This window comes from Sceloporus undulatus, chromosome 6 (assembly GCF_019175285.1).
Source record: "Sceloporus undulatus isolate JIND9_A2432 ecotype Alabama chromosome 6, SceUnd_v1.1, whole genome shotgun sequence".
In the NCBI taxonomy this organism is placed as follows: domain Eukaryota; kingdom Metazoa; phylum Chordata; class Lepidosauria; order Squamata; family Phrynosomatidae; genus Sceloporus; species Sceloporus undulatus.
Window position 1 is genome coordinate 122,295,036 of NC_056527.1, and position 17,663 is coordinate 122,312,698.

Sequence of the window (17,663 nt, forward strand, 5' to 3'; positions counted from 1 at the left end):
ACCTGCAGATCCAAGTTAAACCCAAGGAACCACAAGACATGGTTAAGAGGTGAGGGGAGAAAACCTTCTCCACTGTGGAAGGCCCTTCTTTGAGAGGTCCCCCCAGAACCAATGTTGACTTCGTTCCAATGCCAAGTCAAACCATGGCTTTTCATTAAAGCCTTTGGGGCTTAGTTACTTTCAATGTACATATACCTGTTTTTTTAAATTGTTTCAAACTGTTAAGCTATTTTAACTTGTCATTATGATTGTGATTTTATCCTGCACTATAATAATCTAGGTTGACCCCACTTTAACTGCCACGGCTCAGTGCTATGGAATTCTGAGACCTGTAATGGTGCCAGAGCTCTCTGAAAGAGAAGTTAGTCTGAAATATCAGCATGCAAAGGGCTCTAGTAGCATCTTTGAGTTGAACTGTGCAATTGAAATTGTAGCATAAGCTACAACTTGGTCTACTTCCATGGTGCAAACCATGCTCAGATGTTCACCCCATGCACCTGAGGAAGTAGACTCAGTGTACAAAAGCTTATGCTACAACTTCTTTTGCCAGTTAGTCTCAAAGATGCTGCAAGATCCCTTTGCATGTTGATCTTTCAAGTTAATGCGATGCTAGAAATCCGGGATCTGAAGGAAAAATTCATTTGGAGACCACAACCCTTATTTGCAGGGCAATGCCCTCATTTTTGCATCCCACAGGAATACTCCTGGTGTGAGCCATTGGAGGAGGACGAGGAGGAGCACAGAAATTAAATCAATAAATGAATAAGTAAAACATCAAGCTAGAAAGACAGCGGCACAAACATTTTCATGCAGTAACCCATTTTTAGCCCCTGTGCCTTCAGTAGGAGTAGCAGCCTGATCCTGTGCATTTTTAATAATTTACTCAAGTGATGCTTGAAATGTTGATCAAAGCAGGAATAACAGGAGATTCAAGAAATGGCAAAGGAAGCAAGCAAGCAAGGAAGGAAGGAAGCTACACCTTTTCCCTTCAGCATTGGGTCCCCAACCACCGAAGGGCTGGAAAGATTGCACCAGCTGAACCATGGATGATCTGGCCCTTTCTAAGAGGACACCAGGTGAGGTGGCTGCTTTGGATGGCATGGAAGTTATGCCAATAAGGGTGGCTGGGTGAGATGCCACTCAGTCTCACCTTGTACAGACCATGCCTCAACTGAACAGGACTTACACAAAAGAAATCCCCAGTAAACTGTGCCTCATGTTAACCAGTGGAAGAACTGGGGTGCCAACTTGATGCTCTGCTTCAGAGCAGGTTGGGATGTCTATGGGTTACCATTCCTAGTACCCAGCTTTAAATGGTCTTTACCCCAAAGCTGTTATTAACAATAAATGTGTAAGGAGGGAGGCAGGTAGAAATACGGAGGATCTGCCTCTCTCTAATCCCTCTCTCCAGCCCATAACAAGAGGCAGTATTTCATTGAACATGGTTGGGAAAAATCTCTATGCTTCCAGTCCAAATCCCTCTCCATATGCAACGGGGTGGAACAGAGAGGAAAACAGGGGCAGAGAAGATAAAATGGGGCAGTTGGAAGTGGGTGGGGAGGAAACAGTGTTGTTTAGTGATTAAGAACACCATGCTAGGACTGGAGAGGCCAGATTCAAATGGACAGAGGCACTGGCCAGATATATTCCCACCAGCGATGGGATAAAATCCCTTTTTTGGACAACTTTCAGAATGCCCAGCCAGATCTGGTACCGTATGGATGGTGACTACTGTACAGCCTAGCATAGAAAGGTGTTTTGTACCATTGCTGAGAGAATGGCCTCACTGGTGGTCAGAATTACAGAACTGCCCACTTTGTTTTGATCCTGCCTTTAGTCCCATCCCCAGCTGAAAGGCAGACCTTTCCCATGTTGATATTCAGACGCCAGCTCAAAAAAAGACTACTCCACCTCTGGGCTAAATGGCCTGCAGTGAGCTGAGCCTCTGTCACCAGGCAGGCAGGTCCTGGTCTCCTTGTTGGCATCCTGGCCAAGCATCACTGTCCAGTGGCACGAAAGAGTCAACTTACATTATAGTGACCTTGTTTGATGCCTTTCTGCATCAGCTTGGCAGTTTGAGGCTGAGAAGAGAAATGAAGGCTGAGGATGGAGTGACTCTTCTTCTGTCCCTATCCTGCTTTCTCATAGCTAAGAGAGCAGAGATGGGTCACATTGACAGATTGCATGCACACAATTTTTCTTTCTTTGCCTCTGCACCATATAACCCTTCGGGTTGCTGTTCATTGCTTGTTTATTCCAAGGATAATGGCTCTTTCATCACGATGGTGCGTGAAAATGTTAATTGCGATAGTGCAGTTTTTCACGGGATAATTGCTGTTTAAATTCCTGGTTTTCCCCATGTGATAAAGTCCTTTGAATCTGTCGTTATTTTTGTTTTCTCTGTGTTCAACAACAGACCTGCCTTTGCACTTTCTTCCTTGATCTTTGGTTCTCTGCTACTCCCATTTCCAGGTTCTTTGCAAAAATGATGATCGTGTAAAGGAAATGCATTCAGCAGAAACTGAAGCTGCCCTCCCTCGAAGCGTTAACTGCTTTGGATGTCAAAAAAGGAGCAGCCCTTCCTGCCTTCTCCCCTTCTCGCCTCCCTCCCCTCCCTTTTCTTCCAGCCACTTTTCCTTTCATGACATCCCCCCTTTTGACACACAGTAATAACTTTTCCACCAGGTCTCTGGATAATTGCCCACTCCCTTGCTGGGATAATGGGTGGCAACTGATGCGGAGCCATTTGCTCGCTCAAAAAAGATGGGGAGATTGGACCGTTGCAATGTCAAGCGCCGGGCAGGAAGTCGCCACGCCTGCCCTGGCATGGTTTGCAAGTGCTCTGGAAGCTCCATTGGGAAAGGGGCTGTTTGGCAAGGGAGGGAGAAGATGCAAGAGGCCACAAAGAAAACAGCTGAGTGTGTGGTTTGTAGCACAAAAGGCAGCGATGAATGTAAGGATGTCAATATTTGGCCGCATACCCATTATGATTTAAAGCGAATTGCTGGTCCCATTTGAAACCGGTTCCGATCCTACTGTGATCGGTTTCAATTGCGATGAAGCGAGGCAAACGCAAAAAAACCCCCGCTCTTTCTAGACACTAGTTCTTTGGTGGTTCTTTTGAAAAGAATCAATTCCGACGCATGTTCAACAAATGGGAACGATGGATCTGAATCACGTCATTCTGAACGGGAGGGACTAATGGCAGAGGGGGGTTTACCATCCCTTCTCTGTTTTTGGTAGATCCATCATTTCCCCCCTTCTCAGCGCTGCCTTTGTGCTTGGAGTGTGACCTATGGATGCATTATATTTTTTTAAAAAATTGATAGAATATACAACTCATTGATTTTGCAACTACTTGCAAATCCCCCAGAGCTGTAGTCCAACACTCAAATGATTACTTGCCCCAAATTTCCTCCTGGACCGTCTCCTTTTAAAGGACTATGTTTTTCCAGCTACTCCAGGGAGAGAAGGGGCAATTTTACCTATTACCTGTGAGGCCAAACAGGGGAACGACAAATCTTCAGGTGCTGAAGCCTTGTGTCTTGCTGATCCCTTCCTATCCAGCTGTAAGGAAGACGTCTCCTTACCTGTGAGCCTCAGGAAACAAAGCTCCATCCTCTTCACTCTCTTCATCCACCTCCATGGCACTGAGCGAACTCGAGAGGAGCACCTTCGTCCCTAGGCCTCCTTCCAACTCTTCATCTTTCTGAGTTTGTTCCCTTAAAGGACAAAAAAAACCCACCCCAAAATGGCAGTGTGAAAGCCAGAACTTGGAGGTAACACATCCATTACAGGTTTCATTTCCGAACAACAAGTGGTACAGGTTGTGCCTCCTTTATTCAAAACGCTTGGGACCAGAAGTGTTTTGGATTTCAGATTTTGGAATATTTGCATATACATAATGTGATATATTGGAAGTGGGACCCAAGACTAAACATGAAATTCACATATGTTGCATATACACCTTATTATACATATAGACTGAAGGTAATTTTATAGACAATATTTGTAATAGTTTTGTGCATGAAACAAAGTTTGTGCACACTGAACCATCGGAAAAGCAAAGGTGTCACTCTTTCAGACACCCACATGGACAATTTTGGATTTTGGAGTATTTCCAGTTTCAGAATTCTGGAGGAGGGAGACTCAACCTGCGACAATGTTAGAGCTAACTGTACAGAAGAAGCTGTCGCGTAAGATTTCATAGACTTGTTCTACTTCCTTAGATGCAAGCAAGTCTACAAAAGTGAATGCTACAACGTCTACATAGTTAGTCTCAAAGGTGCTACAAGATCCGTTTTCATACTGATTCCAAAACCCATCTGCCTCATGGCACAAGCCCAACTCGCTACTGCTTCAGACCACAAATCTTACCTAGAGGGAACCTTACCTTTTCTCATCCAGAAGCTTGTCTAGGCTACTGAGGTAAGAATCCTGCTCTGACGAGAGATACTAGAAGCAAATGAAGGCAGAAAAATATGTATGATTTCAGCACGTTGGAGAAAATCAGTGTGGTATAGTGGTTCAAGTGTTGAACCAGGACTCTGGGAAACCTGGATTCAAATCCCTGCTCAGCCAAGGAAACCCACTGGTGGGCTTTGGCAAGTCCCACCATCTCAATGTGAAATAGGACCTATAAGCCACCTGGGGGGTTTATCTCATTTTAATTGGTCATAGCTGTCCCAGAGCAACATTACACAAGTGGGATTGTAAGTAGTGGAAATGATAGGTGAGTTGCAATTACCAGCCACAGATCACAGGGCTGCCACTGAAATATAAATTAATCTACTTTCCATTAATATAGAAGAGCTCAATCCTATTAAGTCTGAGCCAAAAACCCACTGGGTTGCCAGGTGAAATAGGAGACAGGGCTCCTGTTGTGTAGAAGGTGCTGCTGGTCATGCAAGTAACACCTGCTGAACTCTTAAGCATTTAAAGGCTCAGGAGCCCTGTCCCTTATTTCATCTGGCAACCCTATTGGCCATACACGGCTACCTGAATTTTCAGCACACTTCCTGACTGTTCATCTCATGCACAATTTTGCTCTTACACTGTTTCTGTACATTTCTATGGGGCTGATCCAGGACCAAACCTCCTATATCTGCCACTGGTAAAGAGCCCTTAGAGGCAGCTGAACACACTGAAGGTTGGCAACAAGATCCAGTGTGACACAGGTAGGGTAGCCTGACATATACTGTTATATTCCAAACACCATCTTCATAATATCGGTACCTCACACACTCATCATGTTACCCTTGTGTCTGATTCATCCAAACGTGGCTCTTTGTCACTGGTCTGAAGGAGTTCTTCAAGGGATAAGAGTCCATCATCGTCTGTGTCTTGCTCCATGTCTGAAACCTGGGCCGATCCTCCAGGGTCATCTGAAAGCTCATCCATGGATGCTGAGATGCTGCATGTGGAGGACATCCTGGACAAGGTCAATTGTAGGGAAGTGGCGGTTGATAAAGTGGAACACTCTAGCCCCAATTCTTCCTCCTGATCTGAATCGCAGGTCAGCCCTTTTTTAAACTCATAGGAGACTGTTGAGATGCTGCTTCTAGAATGGATGATGGACAGTGGATGGATGGGAGATGCTTCTTCCTGGTCAAAGGCCCTATCATGGTCTGTCTGGGTTTGTTCCTCAAAGGTGCCACCTTCTTGCTCCTCATTTACCACTTGACAGGAAATGCTCATGGCATGGTCTGGACTTCCTATTTTCCCACTTTCATGTTCATTCAATTGCATGTCGATGGACTCTTCAAGGAACAGGACATTTTCTGCTGGAGTGGAGGCCTTAGCTGAAATCTCTATCTCTAGATTAGGAGATCCTTGGGTGATATCTGGCATCTCTCCCCAGCTCTGCGATCTAGATGCAGGTCTTGGAGCAGGGCTCAAACAGGGAGGATCCTCGTCGTACAGGAATTCGATCCGTGGCGGAGTCCAGTCTGGAGGGAACCTGTCATCATTTTCCAATGGACAGCGGGCACCATCCCAAATCTTGAGTTCTTTGTCACTGGTTCCATAGGCCTCTGTTGTGTGACAAGCAGAAGGAGGCACATGAGGGAGGCTGTGAGCTTCCAAAGCCAGGTCCTCCTCATCTCTGTCAAGGTTGAATTCCCTAAATTTCTGGCTAGAGCAGCGGTCAGGCTTCTTTCCCTGTTTTTGAGGAATTCTTGGGTGGAAGATATATCTCTTGGGCAAAAAGGGTGTTGATGACCTGCACTTCTGCAACTGTATGTGGCTCTTTCGTGAGGCCTGATGTCCTGGAAAAGAGACAGAAGAGGTGTTTTGATTGCATGCATGGTGCAACTCCACCAGGAGCAGAGAAAACCCACAGAACGTGGAAGTAGGGAGCAGAGAAATCACCTTCCTAAGAATCAGAGCCTTGGTTTGAATTCCTTCATGGCTAGTTTTTCAAAAGCCCGTTTCCAGCTTTTAAAACTGCAACTCTGAAAGGATGCGGGTGACATCAGATGCTAAAGAGGGGCCATGCAAAAGTGTGTGTGTGGGGGGGTGATTTTCAGTACCCAGGGTGGCTTGAAGGCTACAACCCTCCACTTTGACACATTACCAGGCAGAGCAAATTAGACAAAATAGTAAAAAACAAAAATAAAAATAGCAGCATTGTACAAGTTAAGAGAAAGAGTGCACATGGACTCATTTGCAAAATGTAGCTTCTGATGACCACCAAATTTTGACTGCTACTGAGGTTAGCCCAAACTACAGAAAGCCAAGGTGGTGCTTCTGTCTCCTGACTTGAAAGACTTTGCCAACCGTGGAACAAGCAATACCTATTGAAATTGCATCACATTTGGCTGGCAACCCAAATCGAATCGAATCCCCTCCAGGCTGAAGCAAATGGAAGATGAGCTACCAAGGTTTATAAAATGCAAAAGTAAACAAGTTTGCAAACATGGCCCATTTCTGCCCTAACAGCAGCAAGAAGAGTGCAAGCAGGTTGGCCACGGAGAAAATGTTAACTCCCCCGTCTTTTCTCAGCCTTCATCTAGTCTCCCAGCCTCTGCAAAAAGAATCCAGCAAGGTCACTAATACAAATGCACTCGTTCCCATTTGCCCATGATGCTAACAAGGACTCCAAAGCCCATTTGCCCGGTGGCAAAGGGCCCAACTCACTACAGGAAGGGTTTATTTCAAGGAGATTGAGGAACATCACATAGGAGCTTATCACACTAGGGCTAATTTTGGCATTAAAGAGAGATTAAAGCGCATTTAAAACATCCCGCAAATAAAGTTAAAATGGCGAGTAACTGGGCGAATGATCATCAGACGCCATTGCACAAATAAAATGATATCGGAAATGCACTGTCGCTGAAATCCCAAAAGTAAAAAGATGCGTGTTAATGATTCTTTGTGACCAGTTTAATGGCTGGTTTTGTGTGACGTCATGTGAAATCGTTATGCGTAATTATGCAAAATTTCTGGGATATTCACGGGATAAACTCCCAATCTCCTTTGTGTGATAAACTCCACAGAGTGCCTCACGCACATTTGTCCCCTTGTTAGAGCTGTGTTTCTAAGGACAGGGACGTGTTTTTGCAAACCTGTGGAAAAATACAGCTTTCATGAAACCATGTACTGTAGTTCCCATTTTATGCAGTCCCATTTTAAAGGAAACACTGCCACCTCCTGGGTGTGCATCCATTGCAGAACATTAAGGTGCATAAGTGTATAATTATGTTATTTGCAACCACACATTTCCCCATACTTTTAAATGGCACCCCACTCTCTCAGGACCATTTCAAGATGAAGCCTCTGGTATGTCATCTCCCGGTCTCATTCATGCAACTTTACAAAGGAGCCCAAACAGCATTGTCTACTTTTGAAACCCTCCCATTTCAATGTTGTTGTGTTGTTGCCTTCAAGTTGTTTCTGGGATAGGAATAAATTGTTGTTATTATTGTGAAGGCATTTTGCTTAGAATCACAGAGTTGGAAAGGACCACAAGGGCCATATAGTCGTAGTCCAGTTGTAGTCCAGCACACAAACCACTACTCAGTCCTAGCTATTAAATAAGGATACAGGCCTCGGTTACCTTCTGAAGTGGTCCTCAGGGCTGTCCTGCCTGCAGCCCTATAAGCTTTTCCCCTTCCCTCCTCTTGCATTACCAAAGCCACTGGAGATGTTTTAGATCATTACCTTTCCTATGAGATGAGTGGCTTTTCCTGACGCTAGCTTTCCTAGCTCTCAAATATCTGCGACTGTCATTCTGTAGGACAAATGAGACATCAGTTAGAGACTCCAGTCACGATCAGGAAAAGTTCACTGAGCCTCTTTGCTGTAACTGCATCAAGGCTTGGGGCTGCTTTCTCAAGGTTGACTTGCAGGAAAAGTTTGTGCCTGAGCCAAGCATCAGAGGCCAAATTTATGATGGCACAGATTTCATCTCACAAAAGAAGTGTCTGGCTTCTACTTTTCCTAGCAGAAATGCCTTGCATGTCCAAAGGTTTTCCTCTACAATCCACACTGCCCAACTGCAGTAGTTTGGTACTGGTTCAATTGCCAGTGCTCCTTCCTATGGATATGGGATTTGCAGTCTTTGGAAGTATTTAAAATCCTCTGCTAGAAAGCTCTGCTCCATTCCCCTGCACTGCAACATCACAGTTCTCCAGCAGAGAAGTCAATATCACACTACTATAATAGTGCTGTTACTGTTGTTATTGTGTGCCTTCAAGTTGTTTCCAACATACGACAGCCCTAAAGTGAACCTATACCCGGGTCTTCTTGGCAAGATTAATCCAGAGGGAGTTTGCTAATTGCCATTGCCATCCTCTGAGGCTGAGAGACTGTGACTTGCCCAATCACACCTTGATTTTGCTGTTTTTCAGGACTGGCAGCTAAACTTTGTTCGCTTTAAGGGTTTCTTCTTTCCTGTTGATGTTGTCCAGGTGCTTGTGGATTTTAATGGCTTCTCTGTGCATTCTGACCTGATCATTGTTGGCATGGTCCAGAATTTCAGTCTTTTCAAACTGCATTTTATGCCCAGGATGGTTTATAATGTGTTCTGCTACGGCTGGTTTTTCTGGCTGACCAAGTTATAAACCATCCTGGGTATGAAATTATGACCCAGCAAATGCAAATGAAAACCACCCAGGATCAAGGGTTTTCCCAAGAGACAATGGATCTCTAATTAAACAGACACAAATCCTCTTTGCATATCCTGAGGCCCTGCCATTTAACAGCAGAACAATACACAGGGCACATTCACACTACCTTTTACCCCAGTTTTGAAATCGATTCTTCCACGTGAAGTTCATATTGGGCCCGATTCTGTCACAATCCGTTTCGAGGCATGCACCAGGAAATGCCCTTTAGTGCGGGGTATCCAGATTCAGGGTAAAATCCTTCTTTTTTGAAAAAAACTGGGTTCCGCAAAATATGAACTTGCCCCTGATCATGATCGGGGCAAATTCAGGGAGGGATTAAGGTCAGAGGGCGGGTAGAGGGCAGAGCATTCCCTCCCCTCATCTGAGAAGGAGGAGGAGGAAAGATCCTGGATGCAAAAAGGGGAATCTGACAGGAGGCAAAGGGTGAGAGGAGGCAAAAGGGGAAATCAGGGTGACAAGGGCTGCAAAGGGCTGTCAGAGGGAGGGCGGGGGGAGTGGAGAAAGTGATGGAGGAGGAGGAGGAGGAGGAAGGAGCCCTGGGAAGAAGGGAGCCATGGAGGGCATTCTATAATGGAGCAGGAGGAGGAGGATGAAGGAGCCAGGGCAGCTCAGAGGGAGGGGAGAGTTGGAAGGAAAGAGGAGGAGGAGGATTGCCAAGGGAAATTGGGCTGCAGGGCCAAGTCGGAGGAGGGATGTAGGGAAATCAGGCTGAGGAAGGAGCCTCTTTTGACAATCTATGCGCATGATTTTTTGGGTGCTTGCTTGTGCTACTTTCATTTCCTCTTGCTCCTAGATTAATATTATTGTTGTTGCTGTTGTTATATGAGGATGCTACAGTCAGAATGCCTGCACTGCACTTCCCTTTTATTCCCAATTGATTCCATGGGTCTACTTTAGTTGGAACTGACAGGTCACTCTCTCTCAGCCTCAGTGGAAGGCAATGGCAAAGCTCCTCTAGCAGGAGGAAAGGGGTCAGGTCAGGTCAGGTCAAAGGCAGGGCACAAATGGAGCTCGCACCAGGCACCTTCCCCCCTCCCCCTTTTTTTTTTTTATTCTTTAAAATTATTTTTGACAAAATATGCTCGTTTTTTTTCTTGAGGCAGATTAGATAGATAGATAGATAGATAGATAGATAGATACATGCTTTTGCTACTGTCTCTACTCAGGGCTAGCCCTGAATTGCTTTTAAAAGCAAAAAAGAATGCATGGCAATCGCATCCTTTTCTGGCATTTCCGAGGTGAGGAATTTATTATTGTTGTTATTATTATTACATGTGTAAGAGGCATTCTGGGGTGGCATGGAGGGAGGGGGGATACAGGATGCATTAGCTTGCATTTTGGGGTTGAAAATGGGGCCAAGGGCAGATCATAATCATGACCCAAATGCCCACAACACACACACGCACACATAAGGTTTTTAAATCTGACAAAATGTGTGCATTTTGGTGCGTTTTGTGCCTGGCTCTTTAAAAAAAGGAGGGGGAAGCACACTTCCGATGCCCCAAGGAGTGCTGCAAACGTCACCTATGACGATCACTTGATTGACAGCAGGTGCCTTCATGTTAAACCCCGGATTTCCCCAAAAGGGCATTTGGGTTAAAATGCCCCTGATTTGTAGTGAGCACTTGCTTACAAAGAGAGTCGGGAGCCCCCCCCCCCCCCAATCTGCCCAGTTCCTTCCAGAGCAAAACCACCAGTGGGAATGGGGCCACAGATTAACATGGAAATCACTCCTCTCAACCCAGGGTCACACAGTGTGTGTGTGTGTGTGTGTGTGTGTACCCCCCACTCACTTCCATGCTGGCATCCTCCGCAGATGCCATCCACAGATGCTGGCGACATGTCAGGAATAAACTCTTCCAGAACATGGCCACAGAGCCCAAAAAACCCACAAAAAACTATGGGTGCTGGCCCTGAAAGCCTTCAGCTTCATGTTATTGTTGTTGTAGTTGAAATTGTTTTTATTATTACCTGCTTATGCAATGTCTCCTGATACTCATCATGGAGGATCGAAGGTAGAGCCGAAAGCGGCAACATGGCAAAAGGTCGTCCGACCTTCAGCCGCTTGGTCTTCCGGAGCTGCTGGTACCTTTGTAGGCTGGACTGGAAGGTAAAGCTGAAGAGCCCGGCTTTGGGCTTCCTCAGGGAAGACAAGGGGATCTGGAACCAGCGGATGTCCCTCCAGGTGTTGAACAGCTCTTGGCTGTAGGAGGTTTTCCTAGGTGGGTCCTGAGCCATCTCCATCAATGCATCCCTCGAAGTCCCAGGCTGGGAAGAACCCACCGGGTCCAGCCTTGCTGCCTTCTTCATGGGCATCTTGGAGATCTCTTCCATCTTGGTCTGGAGAGGAGCAGAGCTTTGGGTTATTGTGTTCTGGTTTTTAAAATTCAAACAAAGATCAACCAAACAGTGATACCTTTATTGGCCAAACAAAATGCACAATATACTTGTTGCAAGTGGACAGAAGGAAGGAAGGAAGGAAGGAAGGAAGGAAGGAAGGAAGGGGATGGACAGATGGAAGGAAGGAAGGAATATATATATATTGTAGAATTAAGGAAGTATATAGTATAGTATCCACTGGGTTGGTTCTAGGATCCCCTGTGGATGCCAAATCTGTGGATGCTCAAGTCCCATTAAATCCAAGGACATAATAACATGGTGTCCCTTATACAAAATGGCAAAATCAAGGTTTGCTTTTTGGCATAATAAGGTTACAGCCAAACAACAAAAGTAACAGACAGACAAACAAAAAAAGGAACTTCGCGTTCCCCACCAGACGCACTCTTGTTATTTATCATTTGTTGCCTTCTGAAGTCAGTAAACATAACCTTAGCTATGTATAACCAGATCTCCAAAAATAACTTTGATAAGCTACATTTCTCTTTGCAGAATAAACAAATAAAATGGAAAGCGTTTGGATCCTAATTCAGGTGCCAGCATTTTCTGGGACACTCAGAGCAGGAGGGAGTCTCAGGGCTGGGGTTTTGTCACCCCAAGATTTTGTGATATGGAAGGCACAGAGAGTGTTTCGCAGTGATTTGAGCAACGATGACTCTAGGTTCAAATCCCAGCTTGGCCCTGGAAAGTCACACTCTCTCAGCCTTAGAGGAAGGCCATGGCAAACTGCCTCTGAACAAGCGTTGCCAATAAAACCCCATCGTAAGATGGCTTTAGGGTCACCATACGTCCTTAGTTGCCCTAAGTCTCTTTTAAACCAGTTTTGGGGGCTAGGAATGGGAAGATGTCTGGCTTGTAGGCTCCCCAGAGAAGAATGAATCTGGGTCCCTGGTCACTTGGGAGGCTCCCATTAAGAGCATGGGGACCAGGTTTTAGGGCAGAGGGACACATGGAGGCACACGCTCACCCCAATCCCTTCCTCCTTTCCTCCCTTATTTCCTTTCCTTTCCCCCTTCCTTTCTCTTCTTCTTCTTTCCTTACTTTCCTCTCCCCTCCCTTTTCCTTCATTCCTTCCTCCTTTCCATTATTTCCTTTCCTCCTCCCTTCCTTCCTTTTCTTATTTTCTTTCTTTCCTTCCATCCATCCACCTTCATTTCCTTCTTCTTCTTTCCTTCCTCCTTTCCTTTCTTCATTTCATTTCAGTCCAGCTTAATTTCCTGCTTCCTTCCTTCCCTTATTTCCTTTCCTCTCTCCATCCCTCATTTCCCTGCCTTCTTCTTCCTTTCTTCCATCTTTATTTCCTCTTCCTTCCTTCTCTTTTCTCCCTCCCTCATTTCCCTGCTGTCCTTCCTTCGTTCCTTCTTTCCTCCTTTCCTTCTTTATTTCCTTTCTTCTTCGCTCTTTCCTTACTTCCATCTTTCTTTCCTCCTCCCTCCCTCATTTCTTTTACTTCCTTATTTCTTTTCCTTCCATCTTAATTTCCTCCTTTTTCTCCTTCTCTTCTTTTCCTTACTTATTTCCTTTTCTCCCTCTCTTATTTCCCTGCCTTCCTCTTTTCCTTCCTTCCTTCCCTCCCTCCCTTTCCTCCCTCCTTGACTTTGCTCTGGAGCCACAACCAAGTGCAGTTCCCAGACCCCCGACAGCATTGAGCCCTGGAGTTTAAAGCGGTATGAAAGTGGGTTATCATTCCTGCCGTGTGGCTGCATCCCAATCAGAGGGTCCGACCCTCTCACCTCCTGCTGCTGCTGCTTCTGCAGCTGCCTCCCTTTAACTCTCTAACTGCTTCTTTCAAACACCAACAATGGAACGCTCGAACAGTGAGCGCCCCAGGGAGCCAATCAGGAGCCGCATATCTATTTGCATGCACAGGTGAGCCAATCAGAAAACGAGGCTCGGGCCCTTCATTTGCATACAATAAAAGGATACACGAGGAGGGGGCGGGGCCAAAGGGGAAGGCTGCAGCTTCACTGCAGACATAATAACCCAGTTTGATATCGCTTTAACTGTCCTGGTTCCATGCTATGGAATCCTGGGATTTGTAGTTTGGTGAGACATTTAATCCTTCCCTGGAGACCACTGGGTCACATTAGACAAGCCACACTCTCTCAGCCTCAGAGGATGGACAATGGACAATGACCCCCCCCCCCAAAAAAAGAAAAACCTCTGAAGAAACATGGCCAAGAAAACCCCAAAATAACAACAAAACAATGAGAGCAATGGAAGGCGCTACAAAAAACCCTTCTTTACTGGCAAAAACATATTATAAGCTTGTATATATATATATATATATATATATAATAAAATGTGCTACATAGACAGACATAAAATAATATAAAATATGTTGGGCTTTTGTTTTATATATATATATATATATATACAGATATAATATAAAACACGTCAGGCTTTTGTAATATATATATATATATATATATATATACACATATATATATAGCAATAATATAAAATAAGTTGGGCTTTTATTATATATATATATATATATATATTCACAGATACAATATAAAATACGTCAGGCTTTTGTAAAGCATAAACATTTTATATTATTTCTGTTTTAACGCTAATTGCGTGAGGCAATGGCAACAAAAGAGCAACGCTGGTTAAAGGAGGAGGAGCTTCGGGGAAACTGTGAGGAAACCAGTGTCTTCTTGTGTTTATAAACAGCAGCCGCCGCCGCCTCTCGCTCCTTCTTTTCCCGCCCCTTTTCCAGGAGGAATGCCAAAAGGCCCGCCATTTTGAAGCAGCCCAGTCAGGCGACGCCGCGGTGGGCGTGACTAGTGTGGGCCCCGCCCACCGGCCGAGCGCCCGCCCAATGGCGGCTTCGAAGGGGCCTCTGGACGTCGTGCGGCTACGTCAGAGGAAGTCCCGCCTCCGGAAACCGGAAGTGGCACTGTGAAACGGCTGCTTCTAGTGAAGGAGCGCCATGGCGTCAAGGTTACTGCGGGTGTGCGGCGCCCTCCGACGAGGCTTCGGCGCCCCTGGGAGCCCCTTTGGCGGGAAGGAGAGAGGGCCCCTGGGCCTGGCGGGAGCCTCCAGAGCCATGGGCGCAGGAGGTCAGCCGGAGCGGGCTCGCTATCCCTTTTCCTCCCTTCCTTCTTCATCTCCTCCTCCCTTCCTTCCTTCCTTCTTCACCTCCTCTTCCCTTCCTTCCCTCTTCCTTCCTTCCTTCCTTCCTTATTTCCTTTTCTTCTTCCTCTTCTTCCCTTCCCTCCTTCTTTCCTTCCTACTCCCTCCCCCTTCGTCCCTCCTGTTTTTTCTTCCCTTCCTTATTTCCTTTTCTTCTTCCTTCGCTTTTCTTCCATCCCTCCTTCCTCCCTCCCTACTGGTTTTTCCTTCACTTCCTCCTATCCTTCCTTCCTCCCTTCTTGTTTTCCTTTCCCTTCCTTCCTTTCCTCCTCCTTTCCTTCCTTCTTTATTTTCTCTTCCTTCACTCCTTCTTTTCCTTCCCTCTTTATTTCCTCCTCCCTTCCTTGCCCTTTCCTGCCTCCTTCCCCCATCCTTATTTCTTCCCTTCCTTATTTCCTCTTTCCTTCCTTCCTTTACACATTATTTGCATCATCTTCATCTTCCTTTTCTTACACATCCTAAATAAACCTAGTATCTCATTTGAAGCCACAGCTGGACATCTCTTGGCCAGTTCCAGCCGACGAAGGGCCCAAAGTGGAAGAGTGTGGCTTTGGGGCCGGAGTGGAGGCTGGCCATTACTTCCCTTTGGAGGCCCATCCTGGCTCCCTGAGGCTTTTCCCAGACTCCCAGGTGGCTCTTTTGTGGCCAAAAAGGGGGTGAATCACCCCTGACTGAAGCCCCAAGAAGAGCAGTTCTCCTTTTGGTAGCCTGCAGGGGCCCACGCTTCTTTAACATCATGAAACGCTCATTCTGGAAAAGAGACGACCTCTGGCTGCCTCTGGGGTTGTTCTTTGTGTGGCAGCCCTTAAGACCAACCCTTGGCCCTGGCGAAGTGGGAAGGGCCATTGCCTGGGAAGGGCTGCTTCATCTCACGCTGTCCCCCTTCTTGCCTAGGCATCCCCACCAATGAAGAGCAAGCCACCGGGTTGGAAAGGAAAGTCATGAAGGCTTTGGAGAAGGGCCTGGTGAGTATGCGCAAGCAAGGAAAACATCCCTTTGGCACCTTCTCAGTTTGGCAGCAAATAGGTTCTGTCGGCCATCTTCTAAAACAGCAATTCCCAAACGTTGGTCTTCCATATGTTTTGGACTTCAAGTCCCAGAAGCCTCAGCCAGCTGGGCCAACAATCAGGGATTCTGGGAGCTGAAGTCCAAAACGTATGGAGGACTAAAGTTTGGGGACTCCTGTTCTCAAAGGTTGTGGGCTAGACAATGTGAGGTGGATTTGTAATCAGTTGACTGACTGGACCCAAAGGGTCTTCTACAGCAGCTCCTCCTCATCCAAGCAGCGTGTAAAATACTCAGGAGGAGTATCAAAAGGACAGTATTTGGATCATGTAGCTACAAGTTTTTAACTTAGTGCTGAGAGTCTTAAAAGGAGAATGGGAAGCAGGACCTACCTGGAACATCCGGCATCTTGAACCTCTTTTGCTGGTCTTCTGACTTTCTTCTCTCCTGTCTGTTATAGGATCCCTACAGCATGTTCCCACCCAAACGGCACGCGGGGACCAAGGAAGACCCCAACATTGTCCCCTCAATCACTGACAAGAGGATTGTAGGCTGTATCTGTAAGTGGTCTCCTTGGATAAGGGGGTGGTTCCTGGCATGACGTTGTTGGCTTGCTCATAACATGGTTTCCCTTATCAGGATTTGAAAACGCAGCCAGTTGAGGAAAGAGTATTTTGCTAATATTTGATAAAGGGTGGGGGGGTTTTTGGGAGTGGGGGCAGAAAGCTTAGAAGGGAACCCTGGGGAAGTGTATGCTTTATTGTTCATCCCAGCTAGAGTAGAGCCATTGAATCAATAGGATTTGCCTACATTTTAGGGCTAACAATTGAATCCATGATTGGGATTAACCAACAGAATTCAGGCATACATTTGCGTTGTGCATTTCACCTGCATGTTTATCATTTATGATGCGCAGTCACCCTGACAGAGCAGATTTCTGTCGATAGGCACCTCTGCTGCATTAAGATATATATCCACATTGTGACTACACAGTTCTAGGCAATAGATGTAGTAGCCTATATTCACAGCACCCAGTAGCTCTTGCTCCTCTGGCCAGTGGATGGGGCTAGAGCAGGCAAAGTATAACCGTCTGGATGTAGTTGGATTTCAACTCCCATCAGTCCTCTTCATTGATTGTACTGGCAGAAGCAGGCAGGAATTGCAGTAGGGCATCATGCTTCTCTTCAGCTCTGAAATCTCAAGGTATCCAGTGGGACATTAACCGGTTTTGATTGCCTCTGGATTTTACCACTAACAAAGCCTTAAAAGTATTAAAGTGACCAGATTGGATTTGCTCCATAGGTTCAAGATAAATGTTGATTCATTCTTGTGAGTTTTGTGGCATCTCAGTTGCTGTTCTTTTCTCTCTCCCTCTTGTAGGTGAAGAGGACAACAGTGCCGTGATCTGGTTCTGGTTGCACAAGGGTGAACCTCAGCGCTGCCCTTCCTGTGGAGCCCACTACAAGCTGGTTCCCCATCAGCTGCCATGATCTTCCAGGTCTGATGTCTGCTAAAATTTCCTATTTATGGTTTCTGGGATCCAAGCCTAAGCAGTGCAGCTGTTCTGATTGCAATGTACCACATTCCTTGGAACTAAATAAAGTCTTTTGACTCCTTGTGTGAAAGCACCATCTCTTGTTTTCTAGGCCTGCTGCTAAGATTAGCACTGAGATGTGTACCAAGGAGGTATAGGCAGCAGGCGCAAGGCAATTAACACCTGCTTGTTTCTCTCATATTCTTCTCATCCGGTATCACTTGTATCTGCACAGAGAAGGGACACTTGGCATAGTAGAAGCAAATACTGTCCCTGCATGTGAACCTTTTGGTGAGAGGAAGCTAAACATGTAATACTATCCTCACTTCCTCTCCCACAATACAAAAGGTTATTTTTCCTGATACTGGCGATGATAAGGTACCCTCTTTCATCCTGTCAATACCCCAGAATCATGGCCAGCTTTCTTCTAAATAGGAAAGAATCTTGGGCCAAACTCA

The 17,663-nt window shown here is 45.9% G+C and overlaps 2 protein-coding genes across 3 annotated transcripts in view; one reads left to right on the forward strand and one right to left on the reverse strand.

The window, feature by feature from the left end:
* Nucleotides 1-12,575, reverse strand: part of FAM178B (family with sequence similarity 178 member B) — a 126,845-nt gene extending 114,270 nt beyond the window's left edge. For both annotated transcript variants that reach the window (XR_006104720.1, XM_042475999.1), the window contains exons 1-5: nt 11,100-12,575; nt 8,161-8,230; nt 5,257-6,266; nt 4,394-4,455; nt 3,591-3,722 (exon numbers count right to left, since the gene is read on the reverse strand). Coding sequence is in view for 1 of the 2 variants with exons in the window: in XM_042475999.1 (XP_042331933.1) it covers nt 3,591-3,722; nt 4,394-4,455; nt 5,257-6,266; nt 8,161-8,230; nt 11,100-11,462 (1,637 nt within the window). In the remaining variant the exon portion in view is untranslated. The remainder of the gene's footprint in view (nt 1-3,590; nt 3,723-4,393; nt 4,456-5,256; nt 6,267-8,160; nt 8,231-11,099) is intronic.
* A 1,840-nt stretch (nt 12,576-14,415) lies between these two features.
* Nucleotides 14,416-17,296, forward strand: LOC121935015 (cytochrome c oxidase subunit 5B, mitochondrial). Its single transcript, XM_042476001.1, has 4 exons — nt 14,416-14,593; nt 15,561-15,631; nt 16,132-16,231; nt 17,052-17,296. Exons 1-4 carry the CDS (start codon nt 14,464-14,466, stop codon nt 17,159-17,161), a joined length of 411 nt encoding a protein of 136 aa, XP_042331935.1. The 5' UTR covers nt 14,416-14,463; the 3' UTR covers nt 17,162-17,296.
* The last annotated feature ends 367 nt before the right edge of the window (nt 17,297-17,663 follow it).

What these genes read in the sequence shown, in the direction of transcription:
- LOC121935015 (XM_042476001.1), top strand. Translation starts at nt 14,464, where the DNA reads ATGGCGTCAAGGTTACTGCGGGTGTGCGGCGCCCTCCGACGAGGCTTC. An exon ending in CAGAGCCATGGGCGCAGGAG is followed by an intron (nt 14,594 to 15,560) that starts GTCAGCCGGAGC and finishes CTTCTTGCCTAG; the next exon opens with GCATCCCCACCAATGAAGAG. An exon ending in GAGGATTGTAGGCTGTATCT is followed by an intron (nt 16,232 to 17,051) that starts GTAAGTGGTCTC and finishes TCCCTCTTGTAG; the next exon opens with GTGAAGAGGACAACAGTGCC.